The following is a 22,570-nucleotide window of genomic DNA, read 5'->3' as shown; positions in this document are numbered from 1 at the left end:
CTATTCTAAGTTGCTTTGGCACAGCTATTACATTTTCTGGCAGGCTATATAATAGCTCATTTATGCCTCTACTATCACTTACTCTAACCCGTACCAGTACATTGAATTTATTTACCACTAAATCGAGGGACAATCTTCCAATGGGGACACTAGTTCTGGTGACTGGGGGGAATTAATGGATTTCCTTAATTTGAAGGGATTTCCATCTCCCTGCTTGTTTTGGCTACGAGCAGAAAGTAAAGATAAAGGGCCAGATTCACAAAGGAGATACGACGGAGTATCTCAGATACTCCGTCGTATCTCTCAGAGTATCTATGCGGCTGATTCATAGAATCAGTTACGCATAGATATCCCTAAGATCCGACAGGTGTAATTGTTTTACACTGTCGGATCTTAGGATGTAGTACCGCGGCCGCCGCTTGGGGGAGTTTGCGTCGTAAACCAGCGTCGGGTATGCAAATTAGGAGTTAAGGCGATCCACGATGGATTTTCGCGTTCGCTACAACGCCGCTAGTCTAGTTTCCCGTCGCAAAGTTAGTCGGCGTTTTTGGTGCCTTAACTTTACACAGCAATCGTATTGCTGTATAAAGTATGGCCGTCGTTCCCGCGTCGAAACTTAAAAATTCACTTAGTTTGCGTAAGCCGTCCGGGAATACGGAATTACGCTACGCGCGTCGCCGTTCGAAAAAATTACGTCACTTCACGCAAAGCACGGCGGGAGTTACGAAACGGAGCATGCGCAGTAGGTCCGGCGCGGGAGAGCGCCTAATTTAAATGGCACACGTCCATTTAAATTACACGGCTTACGCCGGAGGCCGCCGACGTAGTTTTCATCGCAAGTACTTTGTGAATCAGGCACTTGCGATGAAAACTTGCGGCGGTGTACCGTATCTACGATACGTTACGCCGCCGCACTTCTACCTGAATCTGGCCCAAAGCTCCCAAATATATCTGAAATTACATCTTCATCAAAATTTTAAAAGATCATCCAATCTTTCATTACATATATGCCCATAGATAGATAGATCATAGGTATTTTACACCTCAGGCTTGGTTCCCCTTACATCAGGGTCACCATCAGAGCTCCTCTTTCATCACAGTCTATCTTAGGTGTTCCCCCTCACATCAGAATCCACATGTAGGGATTTGATACCCTTCACTTTTTTATTTGTGAATAAACTAGCTATGTATTATTATAATTAAAATAATCTCCACTTCGCAATAAATAATACACGGAACAAATCAAGTTATAAGCTCAGATACCAAAAAAACTATGCGCAAATCAAATAATATCTATAATATTCATTATGTAATTATGTATTAACACTTCCTGTCACTGCCAGGCTGGCTTGGAATACCTAGAAGAGGGAACTGGTGAAAGAGAAAGATGAGCTAAGAACACATGTCCACATACAGGAGCTGCCGCTGTGTTTTATTCAGGCCAGAAGCAGAGACTATTAGGTAATTGTTCCTGTGTTCTGGTTGTTTAACTGTAGCTGCCCATAACTTCTTGATCTGAATCCTAGTGACAGCAAGGCTCTGTCTTATTGTTAATATCTTACATGCACATTGCCAGATAGCTAGGTCTCTGCTACTATAGGGAGAGACTTACTAAAACTGGTGCATACAGACTCTGATGAAGCTGTGCATAGTAATCTATCAGCGTCTAGTTTTTATTTGTCAAAGCTTAAAGTGGAGGTTCACCCGAAAAGCAAATTTTTAACATTAGATTGTGGCTCATTTTGTCTAGGGGAATCTGGTAGTTTTTTTAAAATCGAAGCAGTACTTACCGTTTTAGAGAGCGATCTTCTCCGCCGCTTCCTGGGTATGGGCTGCGGGACTGGGCGTTCCTACTTGATTGACAGTCTTCCGACAGGCTTCCGACGGTCGCATCTATCGCGTCACGATTTTCCGAAAGTAGCCGAACGTCGGTGCGCAGGCGCCGTATACAGCCGCACTGACGTTCGGCTTCTTTCGGTACAATTTTTTGCATGGAAATTTGGTGATATGTATTATAGGCCTGCAATTCTTATTAATCCTTACTTAAACCTGACCAAACAAGACTCTAGTAGACATCCCAGATGTGATAAATTTAAAACACAAACTCATGAATTATAATCTAATCAATAATATAATTTTATTCAATAATGCAATGAAAAATAATTAAATTTGTCAAACAAAGAAATTCAATAAACATCCTGAGTGTGAAACATTTTGAAGCATGGTTCCAAAGTCCGACGTCGCAATCAGGACAATAGTACCTTGTTTCTTTTCGGACTTTTTTTCCATTGCCATCTCTCTTGGAACAGCAAACGACGCACATCCTGGTAGGCGCTAACTTTCTTGAGGTTGGCGGTATATAGTCTATAAAATGACGACCTGTCAGGCGTTCTGGGTTGACAACGTCAACAGCGCGTCATCCGGGTCTGTTAGCAGATACTGATGGCGTCGGGTGGTTGACAAAAATCTGCCCATCTCTCCAGTTTTTAGTATTTTCTTGCCAAACATTGATGGCATGTCACGTCGGTTTGGCCTCACGGTACCATACCCATCCGTTTTTTTTAGGAGCAAAACCTTATATAGTTCCGGAGATGTGTAAAAATTTTCCATTGTCACACAATACCCCTGGTTCAGCAATGGGTCCAGCAGTGTAAGGACAGATGATGTGGCCGTCCCATAGCGGCTGTACCTGGCGTTGAACTTGGTACCTTTACCGGTGTAAATGACGCATTCCAGATATATCCGGTGGATGATTCGCAGAGCATGTAAAATTTGATGCCAAACCGCGCTCTTTTGGATGCAATAAACTGTATCCAGCTCAGGCGTCCTTTGTAGGCCATCAGACTTTCGTCCACACTGATGTCCCTTTCTGGCACGTAGGTCCGCTGGAAGTTGGTGACAATCATTTGGCACACCTCCCATATTTGTTTTAGTTGGGGTGCAGGATACGTGGCCTCATCAAACTCTTGGTGAAGTGTAAATTCTTCATGATGAGCGAAAAGCGGTATTCGGACATCACGGTGCCAAAAAATGGAGTGGCCAGTAACTTATTGGTGGTCCAATATAATTTCTGGAGCGGTTTCCCCACCACCCCCTGAAGGATGATGAGTCCCAGAAACTGCCAGATGTCCTCTTTAGTCACCGGCTCCCACTTTCTGGTTCTGGAAAACCTGGCACGCAGCGTAGCGGATTGCTGATCATGGTAGCGGTTGGTTTCTGTGACGATTTTTAAAATTACCTCCTCAGTAAGAAATCATTTCAGGTACGCCAGAGGGTTGTCACTCTCCACATCTACCTTCATCCCACGGTGATCAAGTGAATTGGAATCTCGGGGGCGCTGCCTGGTCCGTACCGCTGTCTATAGGGCACCAAGTGCGCACATCACTTAGGTCAGGTGCGGGATCATCGCCGTTGTCACTTTCTGGATCAGTGTCAGTGTCAGATCCAGATGACAAATCTCCCCACGACTCACTATCGCTCTGTTCTGCGAGCAACTCCGCGTCGCTGCCGCTGTCGCTCAACTCATCCAAAAGCGCCTTTGTAAGAAAGCGCTTTTTTGATGCCATTTTTAAAAGTTTTTTATGGGCACAAATGACAATGGCAAGGGACACTGAAAGGGCACTGTGTCAGATTCCAAGGTGATACAGTGTTAGGCCTCGTACACACGACCGAGGAACTTGACGGGCGAAACACATCGTTTTGCTCGTTGAGTTCCTTGTGAGGCTGTCGAGGAACTCGGCGAGCCAATTTTCTCCATTCCCGTCGAGGAAAAAGAGAACATGCTCTCTTTTTGGCTCGACGAGTTCCTCTACAGTTTCCTCGTCGAAAAATGTACACACGACCAGTTTCCTCGTCAAAAAAAAAAACCCAGCAAGTTTCTTGCTGGTTTTTGCCGAGAACCTCGGTCGTGTGTACGAGGCCTAAACCTCTCAGATTACATTGTATCACCTCCTTTTTATGTGTTTGTGTTTGTGCAACATTTGAATTTCCCTCCCAGTTCTGCTCCCATGCACCATTGCTGCTGCAGGGAACGGAACCAGGAAGTCCGATGGACAGCGCGGCGGGGATCTCGGCGGCGATCACAGCAATGGGAGATCATCGCTGGATCGCCAGGAGAAGGTAAGCCGCGCCGCTGCAGGCTCTGCACAGCTACCCCGAGCGTGACTCGGGGATACCGATTACAGCAGGAAAAAAACACAGAGTCACGCTCGGGAACACCGCTAAGGGGGTTAATATGCACAGCGGCCCCTGATTCTGCGTGCTCCAGTTTTAGTAAATATCCCCCTACATGTGTGTAGTGGTCACCTTCCAGTATATTGGTAGGTGAACCTGTTTATTGCTATAGAGTTTATATGCAGCTCCTGTTATTCTGGCTAACCCTATCCCCTCTGGTCTGGGATTCTATAACTAGTTTTAGCTTAGGGATCAAAAATTTGTATAGGCTAGAGCCAGCTTAGACATTTGACAGCCACTTGATAGGTAGAGGTGCAGTTGCATGACAGATTAGAATCAACTCAAAAATAAAAAGATGGTGCAGCTAAGTGCAGTAATTTAAATCTTTAATCAGTAAAACTGCTTAAAATTAGTCACTCGTGTCTCAAAATGAAGTAGAGCACATAGAAATCATCAGGTGCATAAGCACCACTCAGCTCTCCTATCCAACCTTGAGTCAGCTCTGACAACCGGCTAGGAATTTTGTGTATGATTTGTTTTCTCAATAGCTCCCTGATTTCGAGGGACTGTCCCTGATTTAGAGCAATGTCCCTCTGTCCCTCATTCCTCCTCATTTGTCCCTTATTTTGGTCTGATCTATATAATTGTATATAAAATGCACTTTTTATCTATCAAAAAGTGTTTTCCAGTGCTAAACCTTTCATTTGATTTCTAAATTGCTGCATTTGTAAATTCCAAAAGCCATTATAAAGGAATAGTAGTGGTAAAAAAAAAAACTTGTGGGTTTAACCAATCTTATTTTGTTGTTCACTTCTCCTTTAAGGGGGCGTGGCAAGGGGTGTGTCCTATGCCTGCATACTTTTGCTGATTGGTGTCCCTCATTCCCATCTCAAAAAGTTGGCAGGTATTGTTTTCTCGGTAAGAAACTGCTAAGGACTAAGATAGAGTCGATAGGCCAACTCTGAGTTCCAGTTCCACACCATGGTCCCTGCTGGTGAGAAGCTGTGTTCCAGGCTGGTTGGACAGCTGAAAAATCTCCCCATCACTGCAGATATTGGCCGCGATTCAGATACATTGTCGTATCTTTAGTGCGGCGTAGCGCATCTCATATGCGCTACGCCGACGTAACATTGCGAGGCAAGTACTGTATTCAGAAAGCACTTGCTCCCAAAGTTACGTCGGCGTAGCGTAAATGGGCCGGCGTAAGCCCGCCTAATTCAAATAAGCAAGGCAGTGGGCGTGTAGTATTCTAATGAAGCATGACCCCATGTAAATTAAGCGCCGAACGAACGGCGCATGCGCGCGCATGCTCAGTATCACGTTGAATTTACTCCCTAACATACGCTGGCTCAATGCCTGTGACGTAAACATAGCCTACGCCCAGCCCCATTCACGTACGACTTACGTAAACAACGTAAAAATCGACGGCTGTCCTGACGTCCATACTTTGCATTGGCTGTGCCTCATATAGCAGGGGTAACTTTACGCCGGACGTAAGCCTTACGTAAACGGCGTAGCTAAATCCGACGGGGGCAAGTACTATCGTGAATCGGCGTATCTAGGTCATTTGCATATTCGACGCGTAAATCAACGGAAGCGCCCCTTGCGGCCAGCGTAAATATGCACCCAAGATACGACGGCGTACGGCAACTTACATCGGTCGGAGGAAGCCATATTTCAGGTGTATCTAGTGCTGTGAATAAGGGGCATAGATACGACGGCGCATCTGGACACTTACGCTGCATATCTGTAGATACGCCAGCGTAAGTGTTCTCTGAATCCGGGCCATTGTCTTCAGGTCTCCAACACCAAGAAAGGCACCACATTGCAATCATCCACAGGCCCCAATGCAACTGTACTTTGCTGCAAAATTCATGTGAAGGTAAAAAAATAAAGATTAATAAAGATTTATTAATAACTATATATACCCAGGTATATGTGCACAATTCCACCAGGACTACCGATGGGCGCTTTGCTGATATTACCTGTTTGTACATTGGATGTATGTACTGTTAATAATCTTTATCCAGCTCATATTACTTCCATATTGGTGTGCATCTAGTATATACTTATAGTTAAAGGAGTTCTCTAAGCTAAAACTTTTAACCCCCGCTGTGCCCGGGCTGTAAAACTATACAAAATAAACTTTCACTTACCTGCCTACGATCCCCCGTTGTTCCGATATCGCCGTCCCGTTCTGTTCCACTTCCTGCGGGTCAGTGACTCACAGTGCGCTCAGCCTATCAGCGGCCGCGACGGGACATTGCTGCGGCCGCGGTCCCGGTCTGGAACAGACCGGGACCGGAGAACGGGACAGCGATATCGGAACAACGGGGGATCGTAGGCAGGTAAGTGAAAGTTTATTTTGTATAGTTTTACAGCCCGGGCACAGCGGGGGTTAAAAGTTTTAGCTTAGAGAACTCCTTTAATGTTAAATGCTGGTCTCTTCCCCCAATTACTTTGATTAGATTACTAGGTTAATTTCCCAAGAAGGAGATCGCCTCTGTACACAGAGGCCCTCTCATGGGTGGAGGCATTGCCAACTGTAGTATCAAACATACTCTTCCACTTACCAAAGGTTCTGGTTTTATTGTTTTCCTTCAGGTTAAGTGCAATATCCTGTTCGAGGAGGGTCACTTCTCATACCCCTCCCCCCAAAAAAGGGTGTATCAGAGTTGAACCTGTAGCAAAGTCAAGCTTAGGAGTCCCCTGTTACATCAGAATCCCCATCAGAGTTCACCTTGCATTAGAGTCCACCTTAGAAATCTGTTGTTACATTCGATTTTTCCACCAGAACCTCCCTTATGCCGCGTACACACGATAATTTTTCGGCATGTAAAAAACGACGTTTAAAAAAAAAAAAAAAATTTAAAACGATGGTGTGTGGGCTTCACATCATTTTTCATGTTATGAAAAACGACAAAAAAAATTCAGACATGCTGCATTTTTTAACGACGTTTTAAGATAACTCTTTGTCATCCAGTTTTCTATCAGATTAAGGCATTTCTCAAGTCCAAGAGAATGATCCTTTTTGTTGCATATGCGAAAATACAGTTGCGTGTCATCAGCATAAGAGTGGTAAAGTAGTTAAAGCAGCCCAAAGGGTGGCGTCATCCGCATGGAACTTCCCCTTTATAGTGCCGTTGTACGTGTTGTACGTCACCGCGCTTTGCTAGAGCATTTTTTTTTAACGATCGTGTGTGGGCAACGTCGTTTTAATGATGAAGTTGGGAAAACTTTGTTTTTTTTAGAGGCTGAAAAACGTTGTTTTTTACAAGCCGAAAAATGATCGTGTGTATGCGGCATCACATTTGAGTGCCCATCAGAGGTCCCTTAACAACAGAGTCCACCATGCCTGGTACACACATTCACAATCTCTCCTTCTGTGCCTTTGTGTTCTGACAGTGGGACTCCCCCCTCACCAGAACACAATAATCGGCACTTGCAATCATTGGCTTTGGTTTTCCAGCATGTCCCTTCGACAAAAGCCGGTCCTTAGACCGGCTTCTGTTGGAAGGGCAGCTATACACAAGGTCCAAATGTCGGCCGGTCCTGCTGATATTCAGACCGCATGTACCAGGCTTTAATTCAGGATCCCCATAAGTACCCCCTTGCATGAGGGTCCTCATCAGAGCCCCATTTACACCAGAGTCCACCCTAGCAGTCCTCCTTACATCAGAGTCCTATAAAATATAAAAAGTAATGAAAAACAATCATAACATCAAAGTCCCATTCAAGGTTTCCATCAGAGCCCCCCTTACATCAGGGTCCCTATCAGAATTCACCTTAGGACTACCCTCTTACCACAGGGTACCATCAGAGCTCCCCTTACATCAGGGTCCCTATCAGAATCCATCTTAGGACTACCCCCTTACAACAGGGTACCATCAGAGCTCCCCTTACATCAGGGTCCCTATCAGAATTCACCTTAGGACTACCCTCTTACCACATGGTACCATCAGAGCTCCCCTTACATCAGGGTCCCTATCAGAATCCATCTTAGGACTACCCTCTTACAACAAGGTACCCTCAGAGCTCCCCTTACACCAGAGTCCCTATCAGAATCCATATTGGGACTACCCTCTTACAACAGGGTACCATCAGAGCTCCCCTTACATCAGGGTCCCTATCAGAATCCATCTTAGGGCTACCCTCTTACATCAGGGTACCATCAGAGCTCCCCTTACATCAGGGTCCCTATCAGAATCCATCTTAGGACTACACTCTTACAACAGGGTACTATCCGAGCTCCCCTTACATCAAAGTCCACTTTAAGTTTCCCCCTTTCATCGGGATCACCATCAGAGTTCACCTTACATCAGGGACTTCCTTGCTTCAGAGTGCACCTTAGGAGGAGTCCCCCTTACATCAAAGTCCTGTCATATATAAAAAGTAATGATCATATTTCTACTGTCTTTTCTCCAGTACAGTTGAGAGCAACGGCTCCAAACTACTGGCTTGGGAGCCACATGTTGTTCTCCAATTTCCTATGATGTGGCTATAAAAATGGCTAGGAACTTTAGATTCTATTGTACATGAAGCCCATTATACATTCATATATGTCCTGTGGGACATACTCTAATTGTTCCGTCTGTCTAATACTGAGTGCTTCAGCTTGCTGTCTCTATTGTACTGATAGTTTGTGTTCATTCTGATCTCTTGTCTAGACTCATTCCAACATTCTGTTTGCTTTTTCCATCACTCTCTCTTAGTCCTTGTTCTAACAACACTCACTTTGCCATTGCGCCCATAATCTTTGGAGTATTTCCAAAGCTCCATGTGTCTGTGTACTAATGATCTCAGTATTGATGTTTAAGTATGTGTTATGCGTTATTCATGTCTCTCTCTTCATCTTGGCTTGTTAACTATCTTGTATGTCTATCTTGATAGTTAACAAACTAAGATGTCTTTCTTTTCCTACCTCCCCTTTTTATTCATTTTATTTAACCACTTAAGGATCCCTTCACGCCGATATACGTCGGCAGAATGGCACGGCTGGGCTCAAGCACGTACCTGTACGTCGCCTTTAAGAGCCCGGTCGCGAGCGCGCTGCTGGAGGCACGCTTGCGACCTGGTCCTGTTCTCCGTGACCACGCCTGCGGGACCCGCGGACCAGATCGCCGCCGGTGTCCCGCCATCGGGTCACAGAGAGGAAGAACGGGGAGAGGTGAGTGTAAACAAACCTTCCCCGTTCTTCCTAGTGTGGCTGTCAGTGATCGTCTGTTCCCTGTGTTAGGGAAAGACGATCAGTGACGTCACACGCACAGCCACGCCCCCCACAGTAATAACACTCCCTCAGAACACACTTAACCCCTACAGCGCCCCCCTCCTGGTTAACCCCTTCACTGCCAGGATCATTTTCACAGTAATCTGTGCATTTTTTATAGCTCGTTTCGCTGTGAAAATGACAATGGTCCCAAAATAGTGTCAAAAGTGTCCGATGTGTCCGCCATAATGTCGCAGTCACGAAAAAAATCGCTGATCGCCGCCATTGCTAGTAAAAAAAACTATTAATAAAAATGCCATAAAACTATCCCCTATTTTGTAAACGCTATAAATTTTGCGCAAACCAATCAATAAACGCTTATTGCGTTTTTTTTTTACCAAAAATATGTAGAAGAATACGTATCAGCCTAAACTGAGGAAAACAAAAATGTTTATCAATTTTTTGGGGATATTTATTATAGCAAAAAGTAAAAAATATTGAATTTCTTTTTAAATTGTCGCTCTATTTTTGTTTATAGCGTAAAAAATAAAAACCGCAGAGGTGATCAAATACCACCAAAAGAAAGCTCTATTTTGTTTGGGAGCCACGTCGTACGACCGCGCAATTGTCAGTTAAAGCGACGCAGTGTCCTTTACCTGCACATTGGTCCGGGTCTTAAGTGGTTAACATCTTTTTTTAAATTGTGCTCTATATTATATCTATTTAAAGAGCCCATTGCTGTACTTCAAAGTATTCTAGTGGAGGGTTTTTGGTTGCATTTTTTTATTTGACTGCTTATCGAGTATCTTCCTATGTGCTATTCCATGGGAGTTATTTTGGTTTCCACATCTTCTCTCAGATGTTCTTGATGTTTATGGCTTACTTTTCCTTCTATTCTCATACATAAACATTTATGAAAAGCAATTTGATTGAAACTTCCCTTTCTTCTAGAACAGCGTCTCTCTACTCAGTGTTTTGGGAGCCACACGTTGTCCTTGGATTCCCAAGACTGTGACTTGTAACACACTGTCAGAGGATGTATTTATATATTTGGATCTGTCATGGTATTTTGGTGCACCGAAGGAACCTTCCACTTTCACCCCAATGAAGTATGTAAGACGCCTCTGAATGCCAATGTAAACACAAATGATATACTATCACTCCAGGGTTCTCAACAGATTTCATTTAAAAGAATTTGTGAAGCTTCCAAGCAGTATTATTCAACTTTAGAAATAGTCCTCGGAATACAGTAGGTTGAATAATCTGGGTTCTGGTCTGTGAGCAGGTGCAGTAAGCCTTCCCACCTGTAGGTGGCTTCATGCCATTATTGCATGGCAAGGGTGGTCTCATAAGGGAATTGATCGCTTAGTGATTCCGTACAAGACACTCTTGAGAGAGGAAAGTAGCCTGATTGGACACTATGGGCCAAATCCACAAAGAAATTGCGGATCTTAGTTTTAGGCAGAAAAGTTACACTGGCGCAATTTTAGTATTTTAGGTAGCGATCCACAGAGCACTTACCTCTAAAATTGCGCCAGTGTAGCTGATCTCCTTGCATCTTAAGCGATCCCTAATTAAAATGGGCGATTCCCATTTAAATTAGGGCGCGCTCCCGCGCCGGACGGACTGCGCATGCGTGTGACGTCATTTTTCCCGACGTGCATCGCGCATACGTAGTTTACGTCGGGCTTTGTGAATAGCGACGGGTTCGTAAAGTTGCGACGGGAAAAAAAAAAAGTTACGCGACGGGAAAAAAAAATCAAATTTGAAAAAAAAACGCGGCGATCGAAAAAAAGGTATGGTTTTGCATGGTCTACTAAAGTTAGTCCATATAAAACCAACCTTAGTTTTGCGCAAGCAAATTCGTAACTTACGCAAATCACACAATGCCTAAAGCTTTGTGGATCTCCGTAAGTACTAATTTGCATACGCAAGGAGGGATTTCGACTCGAAATGCCCCCAGCGGCGGATGCGGTACTGCATCCGAAGATTCAACAGCGTAACTAAATTACGGATGTCGGATCTTCTGCCTAACTTGGGAAAAATCCTTTTGAGGATCGCTCCCAAAGTTAGGCACAGAGATACGCAGGCGGAACAGCAGTTCCGCCTGCGTATCTCTTTTGTGGATTTGGCCCTGAACTTTTAAGAGATTTTGGCTGCCAACTTGGGTGAGGGAATCTTTTAAATAGGGGACCCCATGTCATTTTGGAATGCTTCTGGCAAGTGTGTGGTAGGGAAAGGAACCCTCTTTTTACGGACAGTGCTTGGCATAGGGTCAGATTCCATATGAGGGGTGATAGCTAAGCGAAGGTTTCTTTTTCACTTTGTACACTCTGGTATGGAGGTGTGGAGTACAGATAGCAGAAACATCTACGGCCTATGCCAAGAAGGGTCACTATCCCTGGTAGCAGAATCCACCCTCCAGTAATATCTCTTGTAAAATACCGGTACAGTATATTCTCTGGATTGCTTGTGTAGCACTGTCCCTGTAGGGCTTTCTGAGTGTTGACTTCATAGGCCTCTCCCTGGGTACCTGCAGCTGGTTGCTAAGGGTTTCCACTTGGTTGCTAGGGGTTTCCACTAGGGTTGTCCCGATACCACTTTTTTAGGACCGAGTACAAGTACCGATACTTTTTTTCAAGTAGTCGCCGATACCGAATACCGATACTTTTTTTAAATATGTCCCCCCCATATGCAGCCATGTCCCCCACATATGCAGCCATGTCCCTCTAGCCATGTCCCTCACATATGCAGCCATGTCCCTCTAGCCATGTCCCTCACATATGCAGCCATGTCCCTCACATATGCAGCCATGTCCCTCTAGCCATGTCCCTCACATATGCAGCCATGTCCCTCCTAGCCATGTCCCTCACATATGCAGCCATGTCCCTCCTAGCCATGTCCCTCACATATGCAGCCATGTCCCTCCTAGCCATGTCCCTCACATATGCAGCCATGTCCCTCTAGCCATGTCCCTCACATATGCAGCAATGTCCCTCTAGCCATGTCCCTCACATATGCAGCAATGTCCCTCTAGCCATGTCCCTCGATGCGGCGGCAGCGGCGGGGGGGGAAGAGGGGGGGAAGTATTCTATTTAGGTATCGGGGGTATTTGCGCGAGTACGAGTACTCCCGCAAATACTCGGTATCGGTCCCGATACCGATACTGGTATCGGTATCTGGACAACCCTAGTTTCCACCTATACCACCCTTACTCCTGCTTTACTCAATGACCAGTCCAGGGTATTTAGGTTTTTGTATTTTATTTTAGTACTTGAATGGGAGCAGGGATTAGTGGGATACTCCAACTGATACTATTCACAATGGATAAGGGCAACTCTTACTTGGCCTCACAGGATTATCTGTGGAAGCAGTCACACTGCTTTAACCATACAGCCACAGGTATGGAGGAATTAAGTCTTCTTGCTCTCACTAGCAGCAGACTTGATACACTACATTATCTTCAGGACACTCTCTAGCATCCCCTTTACTGACACCTGTCCACTGACTCTTCTAGCTGAAGGGGTGGCCCTCACATGACAAGCCCCAAAGACACAGATCTGTACTCACAGTAGGCAGAATCAGATCTTTCCTGGTGTCTCCCTTCCAGTCAGCTCTGCATGACCTCTGGGTTCAGCTTCTCTATCTATCTAGGCCCCTGGGTCAACCACCAAAGGCTGCATGAAAACCCTCCCCCCTTCCTCCAGATCTCTGTTCTCCAGCTCAACTAACCCTGAGCACATATGCCTGGGGCATTAATACAGTATCCCAGCATGCAATGCAGCACTTCTCTGCCAATTGCCAGGACTGTAACAAAGCCTTTGCACTCACTTGTCAGGTCCCCTCCCACTGTCCAATATGCCCCCCTATTGGACCAGTGAGGGACAGTCAAACAAGCTGAGCTGCACCTGAGTACAATGAGCAGACCTAACCAATCGATCCTGCTCCCTGGTAAGCAGAAAGATGGTTTTACCATCTTCCTGGTAAGCAGAAAGATCAAAAACTATACTCTCTTCTAGCACCTACCTAGGAGGGCGCTACACTTATACTAGTGCTGAAGGACAGTTTATTTGTGCTGCCAACAGACTGTGCCGATTTATATAAAGACATCAGTAACTTATATACTGTGTGCGAACATTTCCTCCTAATACATTTTAGTAAGTCGACAATTTTTTATTAAAAAAGTTTTTTTTATACTTCTGTGGAGGAGGGTGATAGTTAAATAGGGTACCCTACAACAATTCCCAGGCATATGTTTTCATAGGGGAATAGCAAGTACAGGCACCCTGTACATACAGCAAGGCTTTTATGCAGTGATTGTTCATCAACGTTCTTGTAGACGGCCTAAATATCACTAACTGTGAATTTTCCTGTGGTTTGCTTCACTTCTTTTGGACAGTTCAGCTCCACTTCCCCTAAGTATCCAGCCTAAAGCACCTTAGTCTAAATGCAGACCAAAAGCAGGCTTAAACAATACACATATGCTTTTAAAGAAAGCTCCTCTGGAAGGTTTAGAAATTTCACAGCCACAAATATGTATTAGTTCTCTAGCGCAACCCATTAAAAGAGATTTGAAAACTAATTAATATTTATAACTCATATTCTCTTTGGCAAAGTCTGCTGGAACTAATCAACAGTAGCTGGTATAAAAACTATTTATAAATGTTTTCACACAATATTCACACAACGTTCACCCAGGCTTCACACGTTACCAGCTGAGAACAAATATAAAAAATACATGAACCTTGGGTGAAAGTTGTGTGAATCTTGTGTGAAAACATTTATAAATGGACCGCTGAGGGGCACTTGCACACATCCAAGGAAGCCTTTCTCAACAGGGGTGTCCTTGGACCCTGGGGTGCCATCTAAGGTCTCCAGGGGTGCCCCAGGAAAATGCTTGAAAGCTGCCCCAACTTTTAAGGCAAGCAGGTGGATCAGACTTTTATTTTTGTTTGGAGCCACATATCGCGCCATACCCACATGTGTTCATCCCTTTGATCTGCAGATCAAGAAACAGAAAGATACAAAAAGAAACAATGTTTCTTTTTATTTTAGTGTTTCAGTGGCTGAGCAATGTTGTTAATAAACATTGCCAGCTGCTTTTTTTTTTTTTGACAGCTCCAATTACTGGACTTCTTTAACACTTCAGCTGTCAACAGGGTAGACCCACTGACAGCTCAAAGAACCGAGCCTGAAAGTATCGGTTTTAGGGATCAGTGCATTTTCATGAGTACCAATACTTGTGCAAATACTTGGTATCGGCACTGATACTGATACTAGTATCGGTGCAACCCTACCCTGAATTGTGTATCACAAATTACTGAACCCAGAACTGTGTATCACAAAGTACTGACCATTGAATTCTGCATCACAAATTACTGAACTCCGCTTTGCAAACTACTGATGCCTAAACTCTGCGCCACCAACTACTGACCCCTGAAGTCGTCGTAGCTTACTACAGACCTCTGAACTGTGTCACTTACTATTGACCCCTGAACTCTGCATCACAAATTACTGACTTTTGAACTGTGGGTCACAAATCACTGACCCCCTAACTGTGCATCACAAATTAATGACCCCTGAACTGTGGGTCACAAATCACTGACTCCTGAACTGTGCATCACAAATTACTGACTCTTGAACTGTGTATCACAAATTACTGACCGTTGAATTCTGCATCACAAATTATTGATCTCTGAACTCTGCTTTACAAACTACTGACGCCTAAACTCTGCGCCACCAACTACTGACCCCTGAAGTCGACATTGCTTACTACTGACCTCTGAACTGTGTCACTTACTATTGACCTCTGAACTCTGCATCACAAATTAATGACCTTTGAACTGTGGGTCACAAATCACTGACCCCCTAACTGTGCATCACAAATTACTGACCCCTGAACTATTGGAAGGTCCGGAAGGGTAAGGGGAGACATCAGACCTTCTAAGAGAAACTAACAAATCTGAGTTCATTTAACATAACCCTTAAAATAAAGAATATAATTCTGACCCACAGTAATGAAAAAATAATGCAACCTAACTTTATATACTTTGACACACTTTATACAGTTTACAGTCCAGTAAGGTGGGCTAAGCCTATTTCTTCGGTCCCTTTGAGTGTAGTGCATCAAAATAACATCCCTTCAATCAACATACGATAGTGACAATGGTACAGAAGTTCATGTTCTCAACATAATCATAAGAGACATTCCTTCATCAAAGGATCTCTGTGACAAAACATCATAACAGGGCACGGTTCCAACATTCAATCAAATGCCATTTCCTCACAAAGGGAATGTAAGAGTGGAAGTAAATAACACTGTTTAATAACAACAAGGTAGAACACAATCCATGTACATGGGCCGAAGGCACATTAATACGGTTTGAGGTTCATAACTAGTGGACAGTCTTAAACATAGACTAAACACTCAACATTTCAACAGGACTACCAGCAAAGCTTCTTTTCATTTATGACAACTGAGTTAGGTAGGTATACACAGTCTTTAATATAACTTAACTAAGGCAGAGCAATTTCATTGAATACAATGGAAAAATCCTTTCGACCTTTTTGAGAAACAGAATCTGGGATCGAGCAAACTCACTCCTTAGGTTCACCCAAAAATAGGTTTCAAGGGCATATTGCTTTGGAAGCTTCCAAGTACTATTTCATCTCATGCTGAGTTTCTTGGCATATAATGGGTTAAAGAATCCGGGTGTTTGAAGAATTTATTATCCAAACAACATCACTTGTGGGCAGGAAGGTGAGTGTTAAACAGGATATCCCAAGAAAACACAAGAATCCCAAAGCACGCTATCTGTCTCTTTAAGGTATTAGTGGACACTGGCTAACTGATCACATAGGACAGGTTGATGTAATGATTTTCCCGCAGGTAATTGTGAATGGTTTGGCCTTCAGCAGTGGCAACATGTTGGCCCGTAATGGTTCTGGGGTTTACCCCACTTTGAGTTGGATATATCCACTTTCACTACCTTCCCTTGCTTTACTAGAAAAAAAAATGTGTTGTTGGTTTGTTTCCTTGCTAGGAAGCAATGGTGGAAATCTCCCTAACAAGGCCACATGTAGTACATTTGTGACCAAAGTTTTAAATATTCCTTGGCCTATCAAAAAAAAATAAACAAAAAAGTTTTTTTTGCTGGAGTTTTACTTTAAGTGCAGACAAAAGCCCAAAATATTTGTTAGTACATTAGCACTGCCCATTGGATCATAGCAGGTCACATACAGGGTCAGTTCACTAATGCATCGTTTCCACTGAGTGGAGCGGTTCGGGTCGGTACAGTTTGGAAGGGTTAGAATGGTCCGGCCTATTCAGGTGAGCGTTTGCACTGCAAGTCGGACTGCCATAGGGGCCATACGGGGTTTAGAAAAAAACGTGGTGTCTGTTTTGCACTTTCCTTTGACGTGCGCTTTGAAGTTTTTCTGTCTGCCAATCAGTGGAATGTATCGTGTGACGCCAGTAGCTCCGCCCTAATTGTACCGTACCATTTTCTATGGCCCCACATCTGAAGCAGGACACTGCACAAGTGTGAATCCAGCCTTAAAAATTAAGGAACCCTTGAACTATCTTCTGGGTTTTAGGGAACCCCTGCTTATATTTACTATATCTACAGTGATCTATATCTGTTGGCGTGACCAAATAAAGAATGTGGCATACATAACCCCTTTTACACCCAGGTCTGCTCTATATAACAATTTTTTTCAGTAAAAATAATGAAAATAAACAAATAGTAATGGCCAAAAATACTGTTCCCTTACATTGGTGGTTAGTGAAGAGCTCCCCTACTTTGGTGGTCAGTGGAGAGTGGTCCGGTTAGACTTAGTGGGGATTGGAGAAGGGTGCCCTTAGATTGGCAGTCAGTGGGAGAAATCTCACCTTACATTGGTGCTCATTGGTAAGGGATTCCATTACTCTGGTGATCAAGGTGAAGAATGTCCCCTATATTGGGAAGATATAGTGGTCATTACAGATATATAAAAAATGGTAACCATTGGTGTCATTGGTTACTTATCTAAGAGAAAGAAATTAATTATCCAGGAAACTCTAGCAACCTCTGAAAGAACACTGAAAGGCTGAAATAGATGTTCCATACTGAAAATGTTGTTATACGTGCTGGATATAAAATGCATGTTTTCTGTATACTCAGTATAATTCTCAGTATCCGTTCTTATTCTGTATGTATGGAGAATGCATAGTACCGCTTTACATGTTCTGTACACAGGGTCTAATTCTGTTCTTATTCTACGTGTATGGATACTGCATAGTATCATCTTGCCTCATGTTCTCTATATAAGATCTAATTCTCATTATCTGGTCTTGCTTAGAAGGTATGGATTTTGCATGGATGATTGTCTCCTATCTCAAGTTTCAGGTTGGGTGTAGTTCTCAATATCTATCTTTTTTCTGATTAATCTGAATGAATTACAGCTTTGATATACAACTTTAGTGGAGCTCAAAGTCCATCTCCACCCTTTTTTTTAAAAAGAGGATAAGGGCCCTTTCACACCAGCGGACCGTATGTCCGTTTTTTTATCCATCCGTTTACGGATGAAAAAGGGACATACATGTATCCCTATGAGATAGCGGGTGTCAGCGGATGAACATCTGATCTCATCGGTGTCCGCTATGCTCCGATTCTGCAGACGGAGGAAAATCCTATTTTGCAGGATCGGGTGTACACGGACAGACGGTCCGTGTTCCTCTGATCCCCCCATAGGGGAGAGCGGAGATCTGATAGGACGGTCCCTGTCGGCTTAGCAGGGATCAACGGAGCAGTCCACGCTGAGCAAGCGGATAAGAACGGTACAGCTCCTCACGGGATCCGTATATGGGAAAGGGCCCTAAGAATCGGATTTTAATGGCTGCCTGTGTCCCAGTTAGATACATTTCCTTTTCTTCCTGTCTTTATGACACCAGGACAAGAATGAGAGTGGCCAGGAAAAAGAAAGCAATAAAAACCCTACTGATGTTTTAACCCCAGATCATTTTACTAAATAAATGGACTTTCCCTCTATTCCTATTCCCATTGGAATTATATCTAATTATTTCCTGCCCTTACAACACCCTAAATGGGAAAGCAGAAAATAATAAAAGCCTGATAAGTGCTTTTCCCTTTCCCCACTCTGTAAGAATTAAAAGGAAACGTTTTGGCTGAAGTTGAGCAATGGGGCTTAATTTGTCTACGACAAAAGTGGAGCAAAAGGAAGAGCTTAAAGTGGAGGTTCACCCGGAAATTACAATTTTTAAGATTAGATTCATGCTCATATTTTATCAAGGGGAATCGGCTAGTTTTTTTTAAATCTAAGCCGTACTTACCGTTTTAGAGATACATCTTCTCCGCCGCTTCCGGGTATGGGCTGCGGGACTGGGCATTCCTTCTTGATTGACAGTCTTCCGACAGGCTTCCGACGGTCGCATCTATCGCGTCACGATTTTCCGAAAGTAGCCGAACGTCGGTGCACAGGCGCCGTATAGCGCCGCACCGACGTTCGGCTTCTTTCGGCTACTTGTGATGCGATAGATGCGACCGTCGGAAGCCTGTCAATCAAATAGGAACGCCCAGTCCCGAAGACCATACCCGGAAGCGGCGGAGAAGATCGCTCTCTAAAACGGTAAGTACTGCTTCGTTTTTAAAAAAAAATAGCCGATTCCCCTAGACAAAATGAGCATCAATCTAATGTTAAAACATTTTTTTAGGGTGAACTCCCGCTTTAATATTACCATTCCAAATGACTAAAGACCTAGTAAAATAAAAAAACAAAAACACTTCCCCGACTCCCTTATTTATAGCATATCATTTTCTTTAAAGGTACATTTAGGTGTTTTTTAATGAGGTGTTAGATTGTATCACATGTGTCTTTATACTCTCAATGTCTTCCTCTCCGCAGGTCTCCGTGGTGATGTTACAGACTGGTACCCCTCTCCCTGGTCCCAACTGGCTGCTGTTAACTGTACGCCTAGCCTCCTGCAACCAGATCCTAGATCCATGGGTGTATATTCTCCTTCGCCGCTCGGTGCTTCACCGTCTTTGCAGCATCTTTGTGAGAGTGGCTCGAGTACGAGGGGGAAAACCAATCCGCTGGGATCCTGGAGACTTCCAGAGCTCTGACCGCAGTGCAGTCAGCCATCTATAGATTCCTTCCACCAAAACATCATACAGGAACAATTTATAAACTCTGTGGAGGAGAAAACTGCTTGTTGTACATAAAGATCTTACACAGGAATGCAAAGATCTTGGAAAATTAAAAATTGCACACATCATTGGAATTTTTCCCATGAATGGCTGTAGTAACCAGTTCTACAAATCAAAGAATGTGTCTTATTTTGGCCTTGGATGATTACAAGGCGAAATACAAGAACACTGCAGAGAAGACAACCTCTTGCTGTACATATGGATCTTGCACAAGAATGCAAAAGTCCTTGAGAGAAAAACGATTGGACACCTCATTAGAACTTTGAATGTGCATGATAGTAGTCTTGAGAATGCTAGAAATCAAGGAATCAGATCATGGGCTTAGACATACAGTATAAGACTTGGATGACTTGAAAATAAAATGTTGCTGCTCGTTGCAGTCTTAAGTTGGTCATATATGAAATGACCATACCCTCAGAAGATCCTTTCCCACCTCAAATACACAATGGGCTAGATTCAGATAGCCCGCCGTAAGTTTGTGCGAGCGTAGCGTATCTCAGATACGATACGCCTCCGTAACTTAGTGAGGCTGGGGCTGGATTCACAAAGAATCTGCGCCCTAAGTTACGGCGGCGTAGCGTAAATCTGCCGGCGTAAGCGCGCCAAATTCAAATTCTGAAGAGGTGGGCGTGTTTTATGTAAATAAAACATGACCCCACGTAAATGACGTCTCTAACGAACGGCGCGAATGCGCCGTCCGTATCCCAGTGCGCATGCTCCTAATCACGTTGCAAATAGTCAATGCTTTCGACGTGAACGTAATTTACGCAAAGCCCTATTCGCGAACGACTTACGCAAACGGCGTAAACGACGCAAAATTCTACGCTATCCCGACGTCCATACTTAACATTGGATACTCCTCATATAGCAGGAGTAACCTTACACCGGAAAAAGCCTTTACGTAAACGACGTAAAAAAATCCGCCGGGCGCACGTATGTTTCTGAATCGGCGTATCTAGCTCAACAAACAAAAAGCAAACAACTGAAGCGCCACCTAGCGGCCAGCGTAAATATGCACCTTAAGATACGACGGCGTAGGAGACTTACGCCGCTCGTATCTTAGCCTAATTTAAGCGTATCTGGTTTCCAGAATACGCTTAAATTTACGACGGCGTAGATTCAGAGTTACGACGCCGTATCTACTGATACTCTCTCTGAATCTAGCCCATTATTTCTTTTTGTCTACTGGAAGAGCTTTCCCTAGTGGCTTATCTCTATTCAGGGCTAGATTATCTCTGCATATTTAACAGAGGACACTGGGTAATTTGATGAAAATCTCCAATATACTGGAGATTAAGGTGTGACAATGTTCTTCTGAGGTTCTCTGATGTGATGTTTCATACCCCATACACTGTGAAATTATTGCAAAGTAATAGTTCTTGCTCCATGTATAGATAGCTTTAGGGCTTATGGACATTTGACCAGTGTTATCTCTCCAGCTGACCTGTGGCCTGCTCCATCCAATGTAGATACTTGCAATTTAGACAAAACTGAAACCACATGTCATTGACCATAATGGTGACAATATAGGCTGCTCCAATAGCTTTTTGAGATACCAGAGGATAAGACTTAAAGGAGTTTTAAAGGTTTGTTTTTTATTTTCTAAATAGCTTCCTTTAAAGTGGAGGTTCACCCAAAAAATACATTTTTAACTTTAGATTGGGCCTAATTACGGGAAGCAGAATCGGGTGTTTTGTTTAAAATCTAATGTTAAAAAAAAAATTCCGGGTGAACTCCCGCTTTAAGCTAGTGCATTGTTAGTTCACTTACCTTTTCCTTCGATTTCCCTTCTAAATGTTTTTTTTTTTCTTTGTCTGAATTTCTCACTTCATGTTTCTCCTCAGTAAGCTTGCCCCCATCATTCGAACCGTTCTGTGAACACAGCGTCTCCCCATAGGGATGTAGTCCCAAGCGAGGGGGTGAGCTCGCTGACTAACCCCCAGCCAGAATGGCTCAGATGATGGGGGCAAGCTTACTAAGAAGAAACAGGAAGTGAGAAATTCAGACAAAGAAAAAAAAAATTAGAAGGGAAATCAAAGGAAAAGGTAAGTGAATCAACAATGCACTAGTACTATTTAGAAAATGAAAAACAAACCTTTACAACCCCTTTAAAGAAAATCTTTCATATAATTAACCTTCCTACATGTAATGATGCTTACATATACTTGCAGAAGACTCTAGGTCCTGCCTCCATGCCCAAATGCCAGGCCATTCTGATGTGTAGACCTCTGGCACTCCCTGGTGTTGTTGAAGTTTGCGCCTCCCTTCTACCTCCCAGTGAGGCAGCCCATCATAGTAAAGAGCAAATAGGAATATGTGGAGGGTGGGATGGATCAGTCAAGCTACCACACTGCAGGGGAGGACAGGAGCTCTGCCTGTCAGAATGGCTCAAGATTCAGGTGTATGTCCTCGTTGCTCTTTTTCATACAACTGTATGTAAATTTTAACTTTAGCACTGTAAACAACAGGTTTTATTTCAACAAAGCAGCTGAGATGAGCCTGCAAAATGTGTGAAAAAGAACCTGAGCTCCACCTGCTGGCAGGAAAAGTATTTTTGAAATATTAAAAGGCAATACTGTACAATTTTAAAGAAGTTAAGAAGTTTTTAAACGGGTTTTGAGTCCTAAAAAAAAGAATAAATATTCACTGTACATATACACAAAAGCACTACACACTTCCTTTAAAGCGGTGGTTCACCCTAAAAAACAAGTTTCTACCATGAAATCCAGCATACTAGCGTGAGCTACAGTATGCCTTTATTTTATTTTTGCGCCGTACTCACAGTTTAATCCCGTAGTTAAGTTTCAGACTCCCCGCAGGGAGTAGGCATTCCTATGCAGAGGGGAACATGATTGAGGGCCGGCTATGGCGCGTCACGCTTCCTGAAAATAGCCGGAGTAGGACTCGGCTCTTCACGGCGCTATACGGCGCCTGCGCACAGACTAGGAGCTGACTGCGCAGGCGCCGTGAAGATCATGCCTCT

The 22,570-nt window shown here is 43.7% G+C and overlaps 1 protein-coding gene across 1 annotated transcript in view; it reads left to right on the top strand.

Moving 5' to 3' along the window:
• PTGER1 (prostaglandin E receptor 1) overlaps positions 1-19,960 on the top strand; it is a 32,450-nt gene extending 12,490 nt beyond the window's left edge. The window contains exon 3 of the mRNA XM_040346339.1: positions 19,283-19,960. Coding sequence (XP_040202273.1) covers positions 19,283-19,528 — 246 coding nt within the window. The 3' untranslated portion in view covers positions 19,529-19,960. The remainder of the gene's footprint in view (positions 1-19,282) is intronic.
• Positions 19,961-22,570: the final 2,610 nt, after the last annotated feature.

This window comes from Rana temporaria, chromosome 3 (assembly GCF_905171775.1).
Source record: "Rana temporaria chromosome 3, aRanTem1.1, whole genome shotgun sequence".
Lineage (NCBI taxonomy): Eukaryota > Metazoa > Chordata > Amphibia > Anura > Ranidae > Rana > Rana temporaria.
Note: the sequence above shows the minus strand (reverse complement) of the source record. Positions and strands in the feature narration are given on the sequence as shown.